Source organism: Molothrus aeneus, chromosome 2 (genome assembly GCF_037042795.1).
Source record: "Molothrus aeneus isolate 106 chromosome 2, BPBGC_Maene_1.0, whole genome shotgun sequence".
Classification (NCBI taxonomy): domain Eukaryota; kingdom Metazoa; phylum Chordata; class Aves; order Passeriformes; family Icteridae; genus Molothrus; species Molothrus aeneus.
In genome coordinates this window covers 41,851,451-41,874,225 of record NC_089647.1, presented here as the reverse complement: position 1 = coordinate 41,874,225, position 22,775 = coordinate 41,851,451, and the positions used below count along the sequence as shown (strand labels likewise).

The 22,775-nt window shown below is 40.5% G+C and overlaps 1 protein-coding gene across 4 annotated transcripts; it reads left to right on the top strand.

Annotated features, from left to right (window-relative positions):
- Positions 1–171: 171 nt before the first annotated feature.
- KBTBD3 (kelch repeat and BTB domain containing 3) lies at positions 172–22,450 on the top strand. Of its 4 annotated transcripts, XM_066544759.1 has the most exons (4): positions 232–262; positions 12,377–12,509; positions 13,782–14,023; positions 16,841–22,450. In XM_066544759.1, the coding sequence occupies exons 3-4, from the start codon at positions 13,800–13,802 to the stop codon at positions 18,459–18,461; spliced, it is 1,845 nt and encodes a 614-aa protein (XP_066400856.1). In that variant the 5' UTR covers positions 232–262; positions 12,377–12,509; positions 13,782–13,799; the 3' UTR covers positions 18,462–22,450. The 4 variants fall into 4 exon arrangements, with proteins under 4 accessions (XP_066400855.1, XP_066400856.1, XP_066400853.1 ...); XM_066544758.1 differs by lacking the exon at positions 12,377–12,509 and having other exon boundaries at positions 172–262; XM_066544756.1 differs by having other exon boundaries at positions 12,377–14,023.
- Positions 22,451–22,775: the final 325 nt, after the last annotated feature.

Below are 22,775 nucleotides of genomic sequence, written 5' to 3'. Positions count from 1 at the left end.
CCCGATGTCAGCGCGCCCTCTGAGTGACAGCGGAATGCGCCAGGTACCGACCTATCAGAGGAAAGGCGGTGCCTGCGGCGGAGCGGCACCCGCGGTGTCGTCAGCGAGGACAGGTGGGCGGGCCCTCACCTGGAGTGGCGGCCGGCAGAGCCATTCCGAGTGCAAGGAGCAGGAGAATGATGCCGGAAGGAGCCAATCTGCCGGCGTGGCTGCTGCGGAGGGTGGGCTAGAGCGGTCGGTGAGCTGCGGGTGTTGGCTGCAGGTGGGTGTGCGCTGCTCGGAGGGAGCGCTCAGGGGGGACTGGCGCCTCGCCGCCTGCGGAGAGGCGGCAGTGGCGGGGAGCGCCGCATGCCGCGGCCGGGTCGCGCTGTGAGGGAAGGGGATCCCTTTGCCCCATCCCGCCCGTCCTGTCAGAATTAGTCCTCCCTTAGAATGAACGGAGCCGCCGCGGGGCGCAGGCGCAGGCGGCCTGAGCATGCGCAGTAGGGGCGCTGTCGGCGCTGCCCTCTCCGCGGCGGGCGGGGCGGGGGCGATGGCGGTCACTTCTTACGCGGGGCTGGGGATGGCAGATAACCCTGGCCGTGGCACAGGGAACGTAGCTGCCCTCTAAATTCCGCTTCCCTCTAAATTCCGCTTCCCTCTAAATTCCGCTTCCCTCGGCCCTGTGCGGCACTGGGAGGTGGTTGTGCCCTCGAGGGGGTCCGGGGGAGGTGGTTCTTGGTGGCAGCGCGCCCCGTTGCGGACAGGTGATGCGCGGCCCATCTCTGCCAGCAGCGCATCCGTCCCGCTGGAGAGCCCTCCGGGCCCCTGGCAGAGCTGTCGCAGCGGGCTGGGCTCTGTTTACCTTTCATTGACTGTAAAGAGGAGCTGATTGTCCCGAGAGCAGATGCAGCGCGCTGCATCACTCTAGCGGGGTTCTGGCTCCTAAGGATCTGTGCAAACAAAAGCGTCTTGTATCCCGTGCTGATTGTTCTGTTAAGAATTCCAATGGTTGTCAACTGGATTCCCATTTTTCCTCAATAATAGTCCATCTGTAAATCCTCAAAAGGTAATAAATTTGTTTGTCCTTTGGTTTTGGAGTTGAGCCATAGCTAAAAAACTGGGGCCTATTTGAAAATTTACAACCTGTCTTTCATGTTGCTTGCCTTTAGAAATACTTGCACTTCATCCATCCTCTATTGACCATGTACAAATGATGCAAAAATGCTGAAATTTGTATTATTGCAGGTATTTGTTATAATCCTCCTTTTTTGTTGTTGTTGTTCACCATTGCTAGCTCACTGTTAATATGTAAAACTGCTGTTTGTGCACAGGCCAGAAGGTCTTTCTGTCCAGAATAAGTCTCAGTTATAGCTGAGTATAGATTGGTCTTTGCAAAATATTTTAAACACAGAAGTAACATTGAATAAAACATGTTTAATCAAGGAATCAATTGGGTATCTGACTTATTTTAAAATATTATTCCTGTTTTTCTCCATGATTTAAAGAAGCAAGGAATGGCATAATCTGATGCATTATCCAAACCCATAGACAAAGTTAACTGACAGCAGAGGAGGATTTTACACAGTCAAGAAAAAAACCCAGGAAAATGCTCTTCACCGATATCAAACTGTAGCTGAGGCTTACATTTCTAACATTGTATTCTGTGCACTTTGATGAGAAAATTTTGGCAGTTTGTATATTTAGTTACTGATAGATTATAATACTAATGAATTGTGGATCTTACCTAGTTCCAAAAAAAAAAAAAACTCCTCTGGTTTGATTGATATGCTCTCTACTTAAGAGATTTAAACATGTAGCACTTTTTTTCAATAGTGGATGATTTTTTTTAAAAAATGAGCTTCTTGTGTAAGTGCAATCTGAAGCTCAAGATGCCTTGTATAATATGTAATATAATTATGGATGTATTCATATAAACCCACATTTTTGAGTAGAACATGCTATTATAATAAGGTATGCTAAATTAATCTCTAAAGATACTCAATATTGCATGCATGTTTTGAAATTTTAATCACATGCAAAAGTGACAGACTACAGAAGCCATTAAAAGCTGTCATTTTCTTTTACAGAATTTGCAGTTATTTTCAGAATTAGAAGTACAGTGTGTCATTTTAATTCCATTTTTTTATCAAAATTATAGTTCTTGATCTTTTTTGGCTAAGGAAATAATTTGCAAAGTAACTTGATGAATTGGAGAAATTTAATTTTAAGAGAAAGTCCAGCCAGTTTTACTTCTTTTAAGGGATTACTGCTTTATCTTAATGGGTTCATGTGTTTATCAGGGAACATGCACTTAATCATCACTGCTTGCAGAGTGGGAATCTTCCACTTTGGAAATGCCTCCAGGAATTACTGCAATTTCCTTACTTCCTACTGATACCATGCTAGGTTTTTTTCCATGTCAAATTTTTTTTAATCACTTCTAAAGAATACAAAGGTTTAAAGTCTCTGTGTCACCTTTCAATCTGAGAATATTATCCCAACATTTATTATTGATAAATGTCATTTTTGTGGATTAAATGTCTCAACAGGTCCTGTGCTTTTATTTTTTTTCTTGCTGAAATGTTTAACTGACTATGATTTTCCTTTGAAGTTCAGTTATTTATGAAAAACCTGTGAGACTCAGTTGCATTGAAATTTCCAGGCAGGAGCTTGGAATTCTCTTAGTGTTTTCAATCTTAGGCAATCAGTGACAATCAACACATTAATGGAATATAAAAGCACAGAACTTGTACTCAGTATTTATAGTTTAATTACATTTTAAATGACTCTTGGCTTTTTAGTCAGTCTTTTTAGTTCATTAGAGGTGTCACCAAATCCTACAGATATGTGTTCCACTCATACTCATCTTAGTGAATGTAAATTAGATGCATAGTGTAGAGTGGTATCTTTAAAACTTCTTTAAAAGGAAGTTATTAATTTCTCTCCTTTTGAACGGACAAGGAATGAAAATAGCAAATCATCTTGATGGGTATACAGTAGACTCAATAATACAATATTTTAATATTAGATCTTAGAATGCTGATCTTGAACTTTTCAAAACACATATTAATGTGCCGTTAAATTTTGTATGGAAAACACCCCCTGAAAGTTCTCTAGAGAAATCTATACAATTTCTTCATCTTCACTGTGCTTAATTCTTTCATCCTAGGTGCATAAAGTGTTCTGTAAAATACCAGCTCTTAGATTTCCCTTTTTTAAAATCCTGGTCCTTAGTAAGACATATGATCCAAGCTGGGAAAAGGCCATGTAATAAACACAATGTTCCATTGAAGAACAATTTATTTCTCATAAGTTACCTGCTATGAAGTACAAAGATTTAATTTTTTTTAATTGGTGAGTGCTGTAGCACAGCTCTGTTGTGCTAGAGAACCTCTCGAAAGCCCTGACGACAGCATCCAACTCAGCTACCTGAGGTGATCCTTCCACCTTGGCAATATCAGCCTCCCAGCACTGAGTTTGAGGGTCCTTCCAAGTCATAACAGACTTGTGGGATGCTCCAGACGCGTCAGTAAACACAGTCAGTGCTTCCAAAGGAGTCCGACTCTGAATTCTTTTTAATGACAAGGAGAATTGAACATCTTGAATAAACAATTTATGGGCCGGCTGATTGACAGGAATTTGGCCGGTGTAACTGTCCAGAGCAAACTGTAACATCTCATTAGTTTCAAGCAGTTCATCAAAAGTTCTCTTTTTGAATTGGCCCGATTCCAGTTTGACAGGGATGTGAATGCAGTCGAAGTCACTACCAGGCAGCTCCCTGATCCATGATCTTGCCTTTCAGATCAGTTCTGCCACCAGCTCTGATGGCTGTGTCATTCTTTTGGACCTATGATGGCTCAGGAAAACCCAGTCTATGATCAAGAGAGGGTCCCCCGAGCCTTGGTCCTTGCCCTTGATAGAATCGTCCCATTGAAAAATCACCTCATGGAGGTGTGGCAACTTTCCTAGAATCACAAACCTGAACGGCAGCCCCGGTTGGTATCTGTGGGCCTGCCTGGCCGAAATGGACCCTTGGATTTTCTCCAGTGCTGCCTGTGCCTCTGGGATAAGTGACCTAGGAGAACTGAGCTCCTCTCCCCCTTTCAATAAATTGAAAAGAGGGGCTAGGTCATCAGTTGGTATTCCTAGCCAAGGCCTTACCCAATTCAAAGACCCACACAGCTGGTGGACATCCTCAAAGGTCTTAATGTTAGTTCTGATGGCCAATTTTTGCGGAACAATGGTCTGCCTAGTTATCTCCAGACCCAGGTACTTCCAAGGTGGGATCCGTTGAATTTTGTCCTGCTGAAGTTCGAACCCTGCAGCAACCAATGCATTGATTGTCAGATCAAGCGCGTGGGTAAGTGTCATCGGTCAGAGCACAAACGAGGATGTCATCCATGTAATGGTAAATGACGGCATCCTCAGCAGCTGTACGTATTGGGGACAGCAAGGAAGTGACATACCATTGGCAAATGACAGGGCTGTTCTTCATTCCCTGCGGAAGAACATGCCAATGGTAGCGCTTACTTGGGGCTCCACGGTTGATGGCAGGAACCATGAAGGCAAAACGTGGGGTATCATCCAGGTGAAGAGGAATTTGGAAAAAACAGTCTTTTAAGTCTATAACAGCCAAATTCCAATTTTGGGGGAGCATCGTTGGGGACGGCATCCCTGGTTGGAGAGGACCCATATCTGCAATGATGTTAATTTGGCAGAGGTCGTGAAGGAGCCGCCACTTATCTTTGTTTGGCTTTTTGATGACAAACACTGGGGAGTTCCACTCTGACATGGTCTCCATCAGGTTGCCTTTAAGTAGCTGCTCCTTGACGAGCTTGTTGAGCGCTTTCAATTTTTGTTTGTTGAGCGGCCACTGTGCTACCTGTACTGGTTTATCCGATTTCCAATTCAGTTTCCAGGTAGGGCGCCCCTCAGTGACCGCTGCCCAAAAAACTTGGCGAGCCGCTGGAAGGTCAATTCAGGCTCCCCACTGGGCAAGGAGGTCTCTCCCCCACAAGGGTTCCATGTAGTCCAAAATCATGGGCATAGAGAGTCCAATTGCCCATCTGGCCCCTTAATTTGCACGGTGCTCTTTCATTGTTTCGCCAATTGTAAACCCCCAACACCTCGAATGTGACCCGACACATCCTGCAATTCCCAATGCGACGGCCATTCCCGAGAAGGAATGATCGTCACATCTGCTGCTGTGTCCAATAGACCCTTAAGAGGTTTCTGGTCTCCCCCGCCTCGAGAGCTGGCATGTTATTCTAGGTTTCTCCCGCCCTAGAACCTGAGTCCAGACTACCGTAGGATGTGTGTCTTGAGATGGTGTGGAAGGTAGTCCTGGGACCCAGGTCAGCCCAGGCACAGGAATAGCTTGCGCAATAATTTGGCCTTTGGGCAGGAAGGGGAGGGGGTGGACACAGGGCAGCCCGATGGAGAACTGCCCCAGGTCTGATGTTAAGAGACCTGGGACAATGTTTACCTCAAGTGATGTGAACTTTGTGTCTCCGACAACTACATACTTACAGCTGATCCGCCCCCAGTTACCTGGGCACTCTGGGCACGCGGTCACCAGGTGGAAATTGGAGTCCTTTAGGTGGAGAGGCTCCGTCAGCTGCAGCCTGAAAGGTACAGTTTTGGAAGAGGTAGTAAGTACAGGCATAGGTCGGAGGCGTAATAAACGTGACAAGCCTGGTATGTAATGGTCAAAATCAGTCATGGCAACAGGCGGTTCTCCTGCTTTCCCCTCCCCGCAAGATGGAACCAAACCCGCCTTATTTTTGTCATAGCGCAGGGGGGGACTGCGCTCGGATCTTAGTTTTTTGCCGGGGGATTCCCCCAGAGCCCTTGCCCCTTTTTAAACTCATAGAACTCCCTTCTCAAAGGACAGTCGGGCATCCAGTGCCCCAGCTTCCCACACAGGTGGCATGGGGAGGTCCTTTTCTGGGCCGGTCACGGAGTGTTAGGATGATGTGGATGGTCTGATGAGGGAGTGCATTGTTCTGCTGATGCAATGTCCATGGCAGCAGAATCAGCAGCAGCAACATGACGAGATGGTGGTTTGACCTTCTGATCGGAGTCCCTTGATGGTAATGAGACCTTTCGAGCACAGACTTCAAGCATTAGGCGCAGAGTGGGAGGAGGGTCCAGTGGTAGACTGAGAATGGCATCCCTGCAGGTGAAGTTGGCATTTGCGGATGCCACCTCTTCCAGAATCTCCATTCTGATTTCCTCACTCTGCACCTGCACTTCGATTGATCCGCAAAGTCTCTCCACAAACTCAATAAATGGTTCGTCTGCACTTTGAAAGATCTTAGAATACGTAATTTGAGGGGCGGCTGTCCGCAGCCCCAGGAAGGCCCACTCTGCTGCCTTTGCGTTTTCCCTGAACACCTCTGGGAGGATGGCTCTGGCCTGGGAGGGACTCTCTGCCCAGTTCCCAGTCCTGCACAGGTGGTTGATGGAAATGACCTTGCCATCTAGGTCGTGTCCTGTGTGGGGGTCGTCCCACAGGGATGGAAGGATCCCCACCACCTCCTTTTTCCATGCCTCCTCCCACATCACAAATTCCGTGGGGTTGAGGAGGCATGAAAAAAGGCGCCAGAGATCGAAGGGGGTGACCTCCGATTCCAACAACATGGCCCTCAGGATCCCCCGGAAGTATTCACTCTCCCGGGAGAAGTCCTTTTGGGCCTTGCATAGTTCTTTGATCTGGTGGTGGGGAAAGGGGACCCACTGGGCCTGGGCTCTCCCCTCCCTTTCTGGTTGGTATGTGACCAGAGCCGCAGATGGAATAGAAACCGGCCCCGGTTCCCAGGTTTCCCCCCCCCTCCCCCCCCCACCGGACACCAAAACGTGGGAACCGGAAGGGTGAGAGGAAGGGGAGTGGCTGGAGGACTGGGTGGAAACGTCAGATGTTAAAGTCTCCGCTCCTAGGGAGGAGATAGGGGGCAGAGCTTCATAAAAAGGGGGGGGGGGGGGGAGAAATGGGAAGTGTCATGGGAGGGGCTGACAAGGGAGGAGGAGCGGAGGGAAACTGGGAGGAGTCCAGGGACAGGAAGGGGTTGTTCCTGGACTGAAAGGGATTGTGGGGAGAAGAAGGGATTTTTCCAACCTTAGCCATGTGGCTCTCTCCATCTTGGATTCCATGGGAGCCATCCTGTGGAGGGAGACAGAAACGAACCGAGGGTTTCCTAACTGGGGGCTTGTGAACTGGGAAAGAGGCAGAAGGAAAGGGATCCCTGAGAATCTGGCCAGGACTCCTGGGGCGGGGGGATTAGGAGCTTTGAGGGGAGCCAGGGGAATGATGGACTCCCTGCGCCTGGCTGGAGCGAGCTGCTCCTCTCAAAATCCCAAATTTAGGACAGACAGGGGAGGGAAAAGGGCTAGGAGCAGGGGTAGAGGTAGAACTGGGGCACAAACTAGAAAATGAAGGCTGTCTTCCCAACTTTGAACTTGATTTTAATATAGATCTAATTTGAGAAACCCAATAAATTATATTTGTTAACGAGGCGTCCCCTGACTTAACCAGATTTTGTAATTTAACATTGACACCATGCCAAAAATCAGGGTCATATATTTGTTCGGGGGAAACTTCAGGAAATTGAGAAGACAGCCATTTAATCAACTTATGTAACTCCCTTTTTTGAACTTTAAAGCCCCCCCCGCAAGGATTCCCGCAGCCTGGGTATAAGCTCTCTTTTGGGTTGCAGAAAGTCTAGCACCCATGACGAAAGATCTTAAATGGTGCAACCCAAATCGCCCCCCATTCCGGAAAAATTGCAAAAGAAAATAAGGAAGAGCCCCACACCAGCCCCGGTCAGAAGTATAAAGCTGAACAGCGAAGAGAGAGAAGAAAAAACCTTTGACACCACCCGTGCTGCAAAGGGATAAAAAGGGCTAAAAGGACAGGGCAGAAAAGAAGAAGCACTTACAAATCCGATGGGGGCCAAAAGAAATCCGGAGCGAGGGGTCCTGCAGTGGGAACAACTCCTTGGGCAGGAGGAGCTGCCGTTCCTGGTCCCCCAGGAGCACCACCCACTAGAACTGGGTTTGCTCCCACTGGGAGTAGTTCGGCGGCCAGTGAGACTTTCGTTATCCTGCCCGCGGGGTCTGTAGACGCCCTCAGGCGATGCGCTCAGGCCAGGCGAGGCCAGGAGCTGCTCTCAGGCCCCACGTTGGGCGCCAGAACCGAAGCAGTGTGGCTAGAGACATCCCGGCAAGCAGGCCAGCACCGCTTGCAGCCAAGGGGGCACTATCCTGACTTTAATGTCAGGCACAGCGCCTAAGGTCAGCACCCTACGTTATAATAGCAGTGCTGCCTTGAGCGAGGACGTGGTCAGTGCCTTAAGCTTCAGCCCGCAGGAAAGAAGAGAGCACTCTTCAGTTGCAGCTAGTCCAGGTTTATTATAAATTCAGGGAGGGCCAGGAACCAAAGAGGAAGAGGGAGGGGTTACATCAGGTTATAAAGGGTGTGGGAGGCAGGGTTAGAAACCGTTCAGGAACAAATGGGAATCCAGGGGGAAGTGAGGTACAAGGGATTGACATAGAAGAAACACCAATAGTGACAAACTAAGGGAGGGGCCGTGGCCCCTGAACCAATCACTCAACGCCCTAGCTAGAATGTTCCAGAGAAAAAGGTGGGGGTGCAGAGTAACTGGCAGGCAACTGGGGTAGGGTTTGGAAGAAGATACATTGGTCTCCAGGGAGACCGGGGAGGAGTCAGGGAAACTGGCAGAAGGAGATACATTGGTTTCTAAGGAAACTGGAGAGGGGTTCAGGAGAGGATACATTTGCAACCAGGGCAGAACCATTACAAAATAGGGGGAACGGAACATACCAACTTAACACACCGCAACATTCTCCTTTATGAGTTTAACAGTATGCTGTGTTTATAGTCTCTTAGAATAATATCTAGGATTCAACATATATCACCAACTTAACACACCGCAACATTCTCCTTTATGAGTTTAACAGTATGCTGTGTTTATAGTCTCTTAGAATAATATCTAGGATTCAACATATATCCAGGTTATTAAATTAATGTCTAAAGGTCATTTGAACTTCCCATAGGAAAAGTATAAGAAAATAAATTACACATTTCAGTGTCTTCTAGGTACAGAATTATAAGAACACTTAAGGATTGTTGACGGTGCTAACTAAAAAACAATCAAATATGTTACATCCTCCATATATCTTTGGAAAGGGAACATTAGCATTGGTGAAGTGAAAAGTTCCACTAAAAATTCAGTGATGTTTTGGCAGTTGTTTGCATGGAATCAAGGTCAGTTAAACACTTTCATGTAGCTTTTTACAAATGCTTAGATACTAAGAGGAATGTATGTATATCTCATATTTTGACTATGGTCTTATCAGAGTTCTCAGTGTAGTTACCTGTCATCTGGGTCAATGAGCTCTTTATGTTCTAGACTGCTCCATCCCTTAGTGTCCTGGGAAAAGGACAGTGTTAAATCTGGCAAAGGCTTGTAACCAGGTGATCCCTAATGGCCCTTCCAACCCAAACCACTCTATGCTTCTACAACAGAGGGGTCTTATAAACAGTGCAGCTAATGAGGTCTGGACCCTTATTACTGGATTCTGTGACAGATCATAAGAATGCTCTTACCCTCCGAGCTCTCAGGCTGTCCCTTATTTCATCCACCATAATGACCAAAAGTAGCTTACTATCCCTGTCAGGGCCTCTAGCTTGTCAGAGTGGCCCCAAGAAAAGTTGGAAAGTCCCTTTTCCCAGCCCGGCACTTGAAGAAAGAGTCAGGGCTCTTCATTTCTCTGTCTAAAGGTTATTTATTGTATCTTATCTATAAAATTCTTTCTCCTGTCCTGCTGAGGTCCCCTCAGCAAGACAGTCAGAGGCACTCTGCCTGCCCCTGGGGCGGTGTTATGTCTTTATACTAAAAACTAGGTATACAACGTTTACAATTACTTTCTAATTCCTATTGCCTATGTTAGACAGTGAGCTTCTACTCTAAACCAATCTAAAAGTGCCAACATCACAGCAGAAGATGGAGGCCAAGAAGAAGAAGGAGAAAGGCTGGACACGTCCAGATCCCTTCATCTTGCCCCTTGGACCGCCATTCTAAAAACCCCAAAATCTACTTTTTCACCTCAGGATAAATTCACTATCATTCTACTTAATTTGTCATGGCTTGCAGATCTTCATCTAAGGCTGGTAACTTGCTCCACAGGTCATAATCAAAGCCACAGTCATTTTGGGCTCTGTGCCAGGGTCTCTGAGACCTCTGGCAGGGGTCTTGGCTGCTCAGGACAGCCAGAGGGATGTCCTGGGTCCTGACATATCCCCAGCCTTCTGTTCAACTGCTCGCTGCTCTGTGGCCTTACACAGACTGGCCATTGCTTGCCACTTGACTGTCAGGCATGCAGAATCTGGCCCCTCAACTGGACACCTGTACAGATAGTTTTGAGAGGTACATATATGTCCCCCACACATGTGTTATATGGGGTTGACCTTAATAACTGTGAAGTTTATATCAGTTTTCACTGTAGCAGCCAACTGGCCTTGTGTTTCAGGTGTTATCCAATAAAAAGAAGCCAGGGCAAATGTTTAAATTTTAACTTTAGGGGAGTTTAGTTTTGGAATCGTTTTCAGTTGTCTTTGTCAACCAGTTGTTGGTTTGTTGTTTTTTCTTTTTTTTTTTTTTTTTCAGAAAAGCAGGCTAATAGCTAAGGGGGCATTTGCCAGTGTAAGACTGTAAAGGTCCAGGAGGAGCAGGGAGGTTTTGCCAGGTGGTGAGAGATTGGATCACGTACAGCAGTACTTGTGTCATGTTCCAGGAGAGGCTGCAAGGCCGGTTGCTGAACAACACACAGACGTGTCTTAAAAGGAAAAGTAAGAGATCCCAGATCTAATGAACCATTTACTGGAGCTTGGTTCTTGGTAATCCACAATAAAACAGGCTTTGTAATTGGAATCCTGGGGGAGTTTATGGAGCAAATAAAAGGAGGGGTGTTGCCCAGCATTCCTGAGCTGCAGACCTCTTCCACGTATATCTGCACCCCCTACATTTCTTACCTTTTTATCAAATATTTATAAAAACCCCTACTGATCAAATATTTATAAAATCCCTACTCATAATTAATATGGCTTTGTAGAAGAATGCATGAAATAATTATAAATGCCTTGTTTAACATACCAAGTTTTAGCTGAATTGTTAAGAGAGTTTGAAGGGCTCTAAAATCATCAGCAGATTCAGTGAAGTATTACATTAATACCAAAATTATAAAGTAAGTCAGGAATTGGCTACAAGACAGCTAGAAATTAAATTTATTAATATGTATTTTTTTAATAGAGAGAAGGGTGAATTAGGCTAAGTCACTGCACAGTGTTCATTACTATATTCCTTAATTGTGGACAAAAACATTAAAGATACACTGCTGAATTTTGCTTTTTAGAAAATTATGAGATACTGCTATTAGAGATTAGGATTAGGATGCACTAGATGACTTGGAAATTGGTCTAGTGAGACAGTAATGACGTCTGAACCATAATGTTGTACAACAAATCTTGTATCAGTGAAAGAAATTTAGGATCAAACCAGAGTAAAGAGAAAACTGCAAGCAATAAGGAAACCCAGAAACTCAGCCTTATAAGTGGACCTTGGAAAGTTTGACAATTATTCATTCTAATGAAAGTTGAGACAGGATATCAATACTCTTGATAATTGTAAGAATGAATAAATATACAAAGGAAAATTAAGTCAAATAACAATTTTAACAGAAGAACAAATATACATAAGCATTAATAAATTGATGTGTAATTAAGAGGTTTACAGTCTACACCAATGTACTGGAATAGAGTTTTTGTGGTAATAGTGTGGTAAAAGAAAACTTTCTGAAACATTGATTGCTTGTATGAAAGTGTTCATATGATGTCTTGCCTAAAATAGCATAGTTTGACTTGATTACAGTAGATGTTTCCATATTCATAATACAAATACGAATATTACTGAAATTGGTAATTTTATCATCAGAAAGCACATTGTAGGTTGGAGCTTGCTATAGAAATTACATGTAAGTGGAGAAAGATGTCTAGTATCAATTGTCAGTTCTAGAATTTTGCAGAAAGGTTTATGTTTCTTTTAGAAGAAGTGTTATTTGATGTGATGCCAAATAAACTTTGAAATTCACTTTCTTTTTAAAAAAAGTTTCATTCAAATGTGGGAAACTAATGTTATTGAAGCAACTCTGCTTTTGAAGATTTAGCCTTTTGAGGAGCAGGCTTTTAAATTCATAAGAAAAAGGTATTCTAGAGAATTCTACCATACGAAAAAGTTTCATGATTTATGGAATTGGGGTTTATGAGGCCATACATTATCAGAATAAATGGTGGTCTTGTTCTTCTGTATTTTCCTAGTTTCTCAGGCTTAGAATGGAAAGAGTGAATACGTTGAGATTGTCTGGCCATGGGAAGGAGAAGATGCCTGCTCCAAGGGTTCCAGTGCTGGCAGCAAGATCACTGGATCTCTTCTCTTCCAGGAGACATGGAGGTCTATTTGTGGTTGGAGCTACCTGACTAGATAAAGTATAGATCAGTCTGCTGTGAAAGTACCTCACATGAAGAAGACTGCCTGATGGTTTAGTTTCTGCTGAATATATCGTGTCATCAGATGAGCCTTTTTAGAAAATTAAAAACCAAAACCAGTATTTTCTTGTTTCTGGGTTTTGTTTGGAATATTTTGTCCCCTGTCAATTCAGGTGGGCCATTATCTGTTACTGATTTTAATTGGAATTGTGGAAGCAAAATCCTGGAATAAAAAAAAATTGGAATGTTTCTTTAAGCTTTAAAATAGGCAGTCTTGACTCAGATTTTCAGTAAGGGCAATTTATGCATCTGCAATAAATAAATAGCTCTTTAAATAGGTGTAAATAAAATATAATCATGTTTGAAGTTTCTTTATATTGGCAAAGTGGTATAAAATATTTTCATTGTAAAAAACAGTTCAAACCAATTTACCATAGAAAAAAACCACACTTCAGTGTAGGGATTTTCACCAGAGAAAAACTTAGCTACTGAAAGGGAGATGGTCTTAAATTTAAATGTGTTCTAAAGCCAGTTAATTTACGCCACTGTAAATGAAACTTAGGGTGGGCAAACACAAAGCTTCCTAACATGACTAGAGGTACATGACAAAATCAGTTTCAATTGACTAAGCACTCAAAGGTGCACTGTCAAAAAACTGTCTCTAAATGACCCTGTTTGGTAAGCCCCAGCAATCCTGTTATTCAGCCAGGCTCTTGGTGTTGTTTGTATGCCATTATTGCAGTCCAGAATGCCTCATGGGAATCCACTTAGGATGCAGTCTAATAGCCTCTGTCTCCCTTCCACTACAAGATGTAGAGTGATCAGCCTTTTGGAATGTAAAATATGTAACTAAGTTTTCTTTTTCCATCTTAATTTTACATAAAATTGTAAAAATTTGGGGTTTTTTGAGGGTACGCCTAGGACTAGTCTTTCTCTTAATTGACAATTAAACACACTCCTTGATGTGCTTCCCGTGGACTTTATTAAAAAAATTCTTACAGGTGGGTATTCTCTGTAGAATTGTTCTCTGATATATGGCAGATAATCTACTTTACAAAATTTGCCATATGAATATATATTATCAAAGTCACTTGTAACACAAATTTCTAACTGTGGATATGATACACAAACTAAATTCAATGCTGGGAACTTCTTTGTTTGGTTTATGGTGCATTGATATAGTTTGTTTTTTTTAATGATAAGACTGTAGAATCAATGACTTATTTTTCCATTTCAGGAATAGATTGAAGAAAACATGGCCAATCAACGGGATTACATTAGCAGACCTATTTGCAATGGAATTTCTGTTCCTGAAAATAAAATCAATTCCTTAGTGGCTGAAGGTCATGGACAACAAATTCTAAAAGTACTACAAAAGTTCAGAGAACAAAATATATTTTTTGATTTTAAAATTCGTGTGAAAGATGAAATAATTCCCTGTCATCGTTGCGTACTGGCAGCATGCAGTGATTTTTTCAGGTAAACCTAATTTTGGTGCGAGTTTGCAGGAAATAGATTCTAAGTTCTCTGGGAGGGAAGGAGGGAGGGAATAGAATTTAAAAAAAACCCAACCAAACAAACCAAAAGTTAAAAAAATTATCACAATTTACATATATCTGCAGAGTTTTGAGCACAGCATTCAAACATCCTTTGAGGGGTATGCGAGCTACAGCTCTTAGTATTTTCAGAAAGCCATGAGGACTTTATGAATCAGATTCCAACAGCAGTTGAAACTCTGTAATGCAAGTTTCAAATCATAAATGTGTGATTCTGCTGTTAGGTTGAACTGACACAGGTTATGTATGTTTAAGAGTTACCTGTTGCCTGTATCAGTACTTGAAGATCTGCAAGGATATTGTTTCAGTATTTATATCAATTTTTATATAATAGTCTATGTACTTTGACACATTCATGTTGTGAAATGATTGATTACAAATACATCTTGTACTGAGCAATTGTGGATAAATTGTACATAACTTTGGAATGGAACTGGTTTTTGTTTGTCCAAGAAGAGTGGTCGATATTGTAGAAATTGTCTTCAGAGGTATTTAAATAGATATGCATATTTTTCCTAAACTAGAGATTTCAGCCTTTCAGCATGAAATGGATCTTCCTTCCTGTGCTTAAAGCTGTGTATTCTTAAGGGACAGTCTTCATTCACATACAGAGTATTAATTTATAAATAAGCTTTGCTAACCTTTTTATTAGAAAGGTTCAAACTTGCAGTTCCACACTGAAGGTGTTTCTGAATAGAGTTTACTAAAAACAAAGCTAAGACTCTAACAATGAAAAAATGGACTCTTGGGAATGAGTTAATAGCCTCAATTCGGTTGCCCATAGATAGGTGAGTGTTATTTTCAAATGTCCTGGAACATCCCATGGTCTAAGTGAGTCTGCCATGTATGACAGAAGGTAGCTAGATGTGTTCTAATAATTACTGAAAAAAAGAAGAAATGTGGATGAAATGAGCACTTTCTCCACTGTAGGAGCAGATTTGTTTTTTTTCTCTGACACATAAGACTACTTTAATTTGTCTTTAACTGCTTGACAGCACCAAGATGATCTGGTAGAAAGAAATACTAGGATGAAATAGCTTCCAGTGGTAGTTTTTAGAATTGAAGTTAAGCACATGGAAACGTGTGTGTCCTTTTCATTACCTACAGACTCTTCAGATTAAAATCTGCCAGGAGGGATCTCTCCCTGCTCATAATGGTTGATATGGTAGATAATAGCAGCCATCAAGTTCATAAGTCGTCCTGCAATGCAAGGCCCATTTTTTACCTTCAAGGAATAAAAAGTACCTAGGTCCACTACAAACATTTTGAAATGGAACACCTTTTGTCTTCCTTGGCCTTTGGACTTCTCTTAGTTTTGGCTTCATTTTGTAAACCGAATAATCAGCAACATTTTGATCCTCACTTGTTAGCTTTAAGAGTCAAAGCCCTTGCCTACATTGCTCTTCTTCTATTAGTATTGTTCAGTTGCTATTTTACTCCTGAATTAGAGCTTTAATAGCTCATGGGTTAATGAGGAAAGGATTATAAACATCATCACTTAGTATACAAAGAGGTCTTTGTGACACAGTTGTCTTACTGTAATTTTGTGTTCTTGTTCGGGAAGTCAGACAAGTTCCTCCTTTACCAGGTGTTCACATCCCAAGGAGTATGTGCTATACACAGGGATGTTTTTTTTTCCTCTTTGGCTTCAGAAAAAACTGAGATTTCAAAAATCCCATGCAACTAAGTGAGATACTAAGTGAGATACTAAGTGTATAACTGAAATTTAACACTTTTTTATTATGAATTAACTATGATCTATTAATATCCAGATTCTCTGCTTTGCATTTGATGATTTATCAAACTCTTCCTCCCTTATTATCTTGTGTCATATTCAGAAGCCACTGATATCCTAGCTTGAGGCTTAGTCTCTGGAAGGGTAGGGCAAGGGATATTGCAGCACTGTTCTGTTGCTTGCACTTACTGCTTGTAAAATTAATTATTTTATCTTGCCGTGTTAGATTGTGTGAAAGAGTTAAATGTAATTACATAGTTAGAATAAAGCAGTTAAAGTGGTAATAAAATTTCCACAAATCTCCTGGTCAATAGTTCATTCTGCAATTTCAACCATCATCTTTGTATTCAGTCACAATCTACTTTCTGCACAGTTTCATTATGTCATGCACTCATATCAAAATCTCATTTTTTCTCTGACATTGGCTTGTGCTCATACATCTCTCTTCAACTCTAAAGCAAAAATTAAGTTTCCTTGTGTTTTTTCTCCTCATTTATCCCTTACCTACTTTTATTTCTGAGGACTACACCCATCATCTGTCTGGCCATTTGCTCAGCCTGCAATTTGGAAGGGGTTTTTTTTCCACATAATTTTATGTACTCATCCACATTGCATGACCTAACTCATGGGGCTTTTTTACTATGTATTTTTTTAAATCAGGCTTTCTTTCCCAAAGTTGAAACTGATGTTGTCCGGAAATATTTCACATATTATCTCATGCTGAGAGCTGCAGACTTCATCACCATCTGTGAAAATGCATACAAAACACAGGTGCTGCTATGATTTTGTTAAGCCATCACATTGAATATGTTCTTATCACCAATATTTTTTTTCTTCAAACACACCAAGTAATTTCATTGTTCATATAAGAACTTCCACAATTTAGACCAATTTTAGACCAGCCCACATTATTAAGTGCCTGTAATTGTCTCCTTCCACATCAGTATTCTCATCTGTTTGCTAAATCTTTAATTTGTGTGTATATCTTCTGTATTCTATTCACAGAGCCATGTTTGAAGTTAATATGAAAGAACGGGATGATGGCAATGTTACTATTAGTAACCTATCACCCAAGGCAGTGAAAGCTTTTCTTGATTATGCTTACACAGGAAAAACAGAGATAACCAATGATAATGTGGAAATGCTGTTCCAACTGTCGTCATTTCTTCAAGTTTCACTCCTTTCCAAAGCTTGCAGTGACTTCCTAATAAAAAGTATTGATCTTGTGAATTGCTTACAGTTGCTTTCTCTATCAGAAAGTTATGGGTCTGTCCGCTTGTTTGATCATGCTCTAGATTTTGTACAACACCACTTTTCATTGCTGCTCAGATCGAGTGACTTCTTGGACATGAATTTTGAGATATTACAAAAATGCCTCGAGGCTGATGAACTAGATGTCCCTGAGGAAGAATCAGTGTTGAAAGCTGTCCTCCAATGGACCAAACACAACTTAGAAACACGGCAGAAATACCTGCCTAATTTGATTAAAAAAGTGAGATTACACCAGTTACCTGAAAAGACTTTGCAGGACTTTCTGCATTCTGAAGAGCACTTACTTAAGAGTGCTAATTGCTCAGTAATAATCAATGATGCAGTTAAAAGTGTGCAGAACTTCAGTGGATTGTTTCCAGATGCACGTCCTTCAACAACAGAAAAATATATATTCGTTCATAAAACTGATGAAGATGGAGAAAACAGACATACGTTCTGCTACAACATCAAAACAGATAAATGGAAAGAACTACCACATACGCACATGATTGATCTGCCAGGGTCAAGTTTGTCTAGCTATGGAGAAAAAATATTTATAACTGGAGGATGCAAGGGTAATTGTTATAGGACTGTCAGGCTTCATATTGCTGAACCGTTTCATGATGCCACTGACCAAACGTGGTGCTACTGCCCAGTCAGCAATGAATTCTCCATAGTGTCAGCTATGAAAAAACCGAGGACAATGCACACATCTGTTGTAACCTTAAATCAGCTCTTTGTGATAGGTGGAAAGACCAGAGGAGCTCAAGAAACTCGGAGTCTTTTGGATGTAGAATCCTATAACCCTCTTTCCAAAGACTGGAAATCTGTAAGCCAGTTACCAAGAGGTATCTACTATCCGGAAGCAAGTGCATGCCAGAATATAATTTATGTCCTTGGCTCAGAAGTAGAGATTACTGATGCCTTTAATCCATCCCTTGACTGTTTCTTTAAGTATAATGCTATGACTGATCAGTGGTCTGAGCTTGTAGCAGAATTTGGGCAGTTTTTCCATGCAACTCTAATCAAAGCTGTTCCAGTGAACTGCACATTGTACATATGTGATCTCTCCACCTACAAGGTTTACAGTTTTTGCCCAGAAACCTGTGTTTGGAAAGGGGAAGGATCTTTTGAATGCGCTGGCTTTAATGCAGGGGCAGTTGGGACAGAAGACAAAATTTATATACTAGGTGGTGATTATGCTCCAGAAGAAATCACAGATGAAGTTCAAGTCTACCACAGTAGTAGGTCTGAGTGGGAAGAAGTTTCGCCAATGCCAAGAGCCTTAACTGAGTTTTACTGTCAGGTCATTCAGTTTAATAAATATAGGGACCCCTGGTCACCTGTACTGACAATTTGCTCTGGAGAATTTTGAAACTCCCAAGTTAAAAAGAGTCTATTTAAATGCACAAATTGTAGAATAGTTTTTAAGTATTAGTTTACAGATGGAGAAATATGTACTTATTTGTTTAAATTTTCAGTTTTGATTAAATGCTGTAGGATTGCTTTTTGAAGACTCCATTAAAATGTCATTCATGCTAGTCGTTATACAGACAGTATTATATACTTAATTTTATATACAACTTTTCTCTGTAATTATTAGAATAATTTTCAAAATTATATTAATTTTCCAAAAATAATATTCATGAGGAATTAGTTGTGTAATATGTGTCATTATTTCTGTAATATTCACAGTTGTCCCAATAGACAAATTGCTAAATGAGAAAACTGACTGTGATACTGTTTTCCCTATGTAACTGAAGTTTAAAAGACATTTTCATTAGTGTTATTCAGATTTTCTATGTTCATAAACCTGTAAGAGGAATTCATTGTCAGCTTTATCTTATCACAATGACCTTAGCAAGGACAAGAGCCAAAGTGACCTTCACATATTAAAACCAGGTATCTAACTTGAAGAGACTGATAATTCCTGGCATCTTACTTCAGCTCTTCAGTTTTGCCAGTTTTTCTCCATCCTTGTGCCTTAGTAGTAGCTCTATTTTCTGTTTCCATGCCATTAACTGTGGCAAAGTAAACTTCAATAACATACTGCAGGGTAGGTAAGATTTCTACAGGACAGATGATTCATGTGATATCTTTGCTTCAGTCATGTTGCTAACTAAAGAAAGAACACTTCAGGATGTTTTCTATCAGAAGTCTTCATCTCTGAAGTCTTCAGTGCTACCTACTAAGCAGTCACTAGGCTGCTTATAGCAGCAAGCTGTAAACTGAACCGTAGCTGTTGCTTCCGTTAACTATGGGAAAAGTTTGTATCTTGTCATACATCAAATACAAAGTTACAAAACTACACCCCCAAATTAAAAGTCAATAGTAAATAGTATTTCTGAGGTGAGAAATCATCTCTTGTGGTTTAAATTAATTCAAACACTTTATCTTGAACTTCATTGTATTTTTTAGATGTTAAAATATTGCACAGTTAACACTACACAATATATTGCTTGATAAACTTTAAATAGTCAGCTATGATAATGTTAAAATTGTAATGGACTTTTAGTGCTAATATTAATCTAGCCATATATTCTGAAGTAAATTTGATCTCATGCTTACAAAGTCAGTCTTCTTTCTGACAGGAGGACACTGAAATTAGCTAGGTTTCATAAATTAATTTGGATTCTTCCACAGCCTGAGAATTTCCTTTCTTACCAGGTATCCAGATAAGACACTGAGAGCCCTTATGTTCCCTATAAGTGTTGTGAAAGTAGTAAGGTTGTCTTCTGCCAGACAAAAATAATGATTCTAAACATTTAATCACATCTGTTCAAGAAGTTTAAATAATGAATAAAATTTAGTGAGGCATCAGAGACATCTTTCATATGTCTTGAGACAACTGTGGTAAGTTCATTATCACATCACTACTGCATGTACTTTTTGTAAAACCCAAGCTGAATATTAATACTTAAAGCTTAATATTGCCTAGAACAGGCTTCTGTTTTAAACAGTAAACAATGGAAGGTTCTGCTTCTGTGACTGACTCTGTAATTTGTTATGAGATACCCTTACAAATTTAGATAACATTTATCATAGCAATTTTCATAAGCATGTAAAATAAAATCATGTACATTTGGAAGAGAGCAGGACCCTTCCACTCAGTAATTTCTGTATATTAATATGTGTGTCAGTTCTGTAGAAGTAAGTAGCTTGCTACAGTATTTCAGGCAACTTTCCCATTTATTTTGGTTTTTTTTCATAATAAGTCTCCATATTTTAACTAAACGTAGCTAGGTAACCTCTACAATCACCTTGCAGAAATGCAAGTATTTTTATATTGGGACACAACTACTTTTTGTTAGTGCAAAGCAAATGTATTGAGTAGAGAGAGGAAGAATACTATTCCTACTTACTGAAACAATAGGAAAAAACCAAACACATAGGAAAATGGTAGTTTTAGTTTTAATGAAGCTACTCAGGGTAGCATAGAGACTTCATTAACCATTAATTATTGCAACTTGTCACATCATTGGAATAAAAGGCCCAATTCACCTTTGCTTATGTATTTGTGTTGTGTTTATACCTGAGTAATATGAGTATACAATTTATGCATTGAGAGAAGTGACATAATATGCCTGTAGTACATGGGTATAAATAGCTATGCAAATTGAAAGAGACTAGAGATTTGCAAGGGTGTTTTAATTGCCACTGTCATGACCAGATTGCTGGGTCACATAAACTGCAAGCGAGTGAGTCATTCAGGTGATGCTCTTTCCTCTAAGTTTTTGCCTACAGCAGATCTTTTTGGCAGTCTTTCACCCAGCTACTTGCTATAAGACTCTGGCATCTGACATCAGACAGAGCAATGACGTATGTAAGAAATTCCTCAGTACAGAGGAATTATAGATAGTGAAAACTGACTGTAGCTGAATTGGGAAAATAGACATGCTTCTTTAATATTCTACACTATACTTGTGCAGGAACTAATGTCAGTTCCCAGTCTGAAAAATCATTCATGGATTTCACAGGGAGTTGAGCTCTTACTCAGTGATCAGGAAATAATGTAGTAATGTCAGTTACTCTCTAGTATTGCTTACAGAAAAGTTACTGTGAAATGGTACTGATTTTCTGCAGTTAGGCAGGTAAGCCTGTACTACAGCTCTCACAGAAGGAAAAAGGATCATTTGCCATATTTCCACATACAAAGTATTAAATCTGGTAGCAGAACTGAATGCAGAAGAAGCAGAAGTGTTAGGAAGTCATGTTTAAAAACAAGGCTTTATCATAGAAGAAAGGACCTATGTTCCAAACTCTGTGATTAATTGCTAAAGATGTAAGAATTCTCAGTGAACTTCACAAAAAAAGAGAATTATTTGCTTGAGTAACTGTTGTAGTCTGGATCAAACAGATTTTTCAGTCTACGGAGCATTAATGCAATTAAAAACAAAAGTCACAAAATTAATGCAAAGTGAGTTTTTAAAAATCTTTTATGACTTTCCAAAGCTCTTTGAATCAAAGCTTTATGAAAAAGTACCTTCCTCTAAAAATAGTAACTAGATTAACGACTATGTATGTTCTCACTGAAATAGAGTGATGTTTAAACATACAAAATGCATGTAAAATTATATTCTACTATTTGCACTTAAATGATGTAACCAAAACATTTCTAATAGTATTCTATTTTATGTCACAGAATACATTATAAGCATGACCAGTATAATATACACGAAGATAATATATATTGTATGTGGGAGTTTATTATCCAGTGATGATTATATTGGATAATCTTAATTTTTAAAGAATGCTATCAAAATGTTATGGCACTTTGGTAATATTATCATACTGGTTTAGTTGTTATAATAAATATCAATTATTCAGGTGTTTTATTGATTATGTTTGCACAGACCTGATGATTATTATTTAAGGACTAATTAATCTGTTTTCTATATTCTAAATACATTTGTAGTAAGTCAGTTTACTGCTGTTAAAAATTCGTTATATTCACAAAATTGAGTAGATTTTCTGGGTCAGATTTATTTATGGTATTACTCAGTGAAGAAAACTGTTTACCTCCTCTGGTTAGTAAAGGGTAGTAGGTAAGGTATAGGCTATAGAATGTTCTGACTGCAGTTCCTAATGTGGAGACTAATTTTAGATGTTTCTGTTTGTAGGTGACCAACAGGAGGCAGCATAAGATCTATTTTAATTAAAACACACTGAAAACAGGGATGTATTTGACAATATTTATAGTTGAGCATTAGGCTCAATTTACTTTTTTCCTTCTAACAGCCAGTAAAGCATAGAGAACAGTAACATTTCGCTGCTGCCTGGGCTCTGCTGATATGTGGAAAGTATGATACTACACATTTGCTGAGATGTTCATTCTTTTGTGAAATAAAGCACTGAGCAACTGAATCCTTCTTGGGTCTCCCTCTTTTTTTTTCTTTTTTTTTTTTTCCAGTGAGTTTTAAACTGCAGAGATTCTACAGTGTTTCTAATGCAGGTAATCTCTTTTGGGGTTTGTTGGTTTGTTTTTTTCCCTTCAGTTGGAGAACATTTTGAATACCATAACCAAGAATGCAGTTAGCATGGATGAAAACTGCCATGAGGGGGGTTTATAATTATCCTTGGACCTTGTATTTGTATTTCCTTTGCATACTGAATTATTGTTCCCATGCTAATTTTAATTGTGTGCTGAAAAGTTCTTAAGTTTACCATTTTAAGGTACTCATTTAAATTG

What these genes read in the sequence shown, in the direction of transcription:
- KBTBD3 (XM_066544758.1), top strand. Translation starts at nt 13,800, where the DNA reads ATGGCCAATCAACGGGATTACATTAGCAGACCTATTTGCAATGGAATT. An exon ending in GCATGCAGTGATTTTTTCAG is followed by an intron (nt 14,024 to 16,840) that starts GTAAACCTAATT and finishes TTCTATTCACAG; the next exon opens with AGCCATGTTTGAAGTTAATA.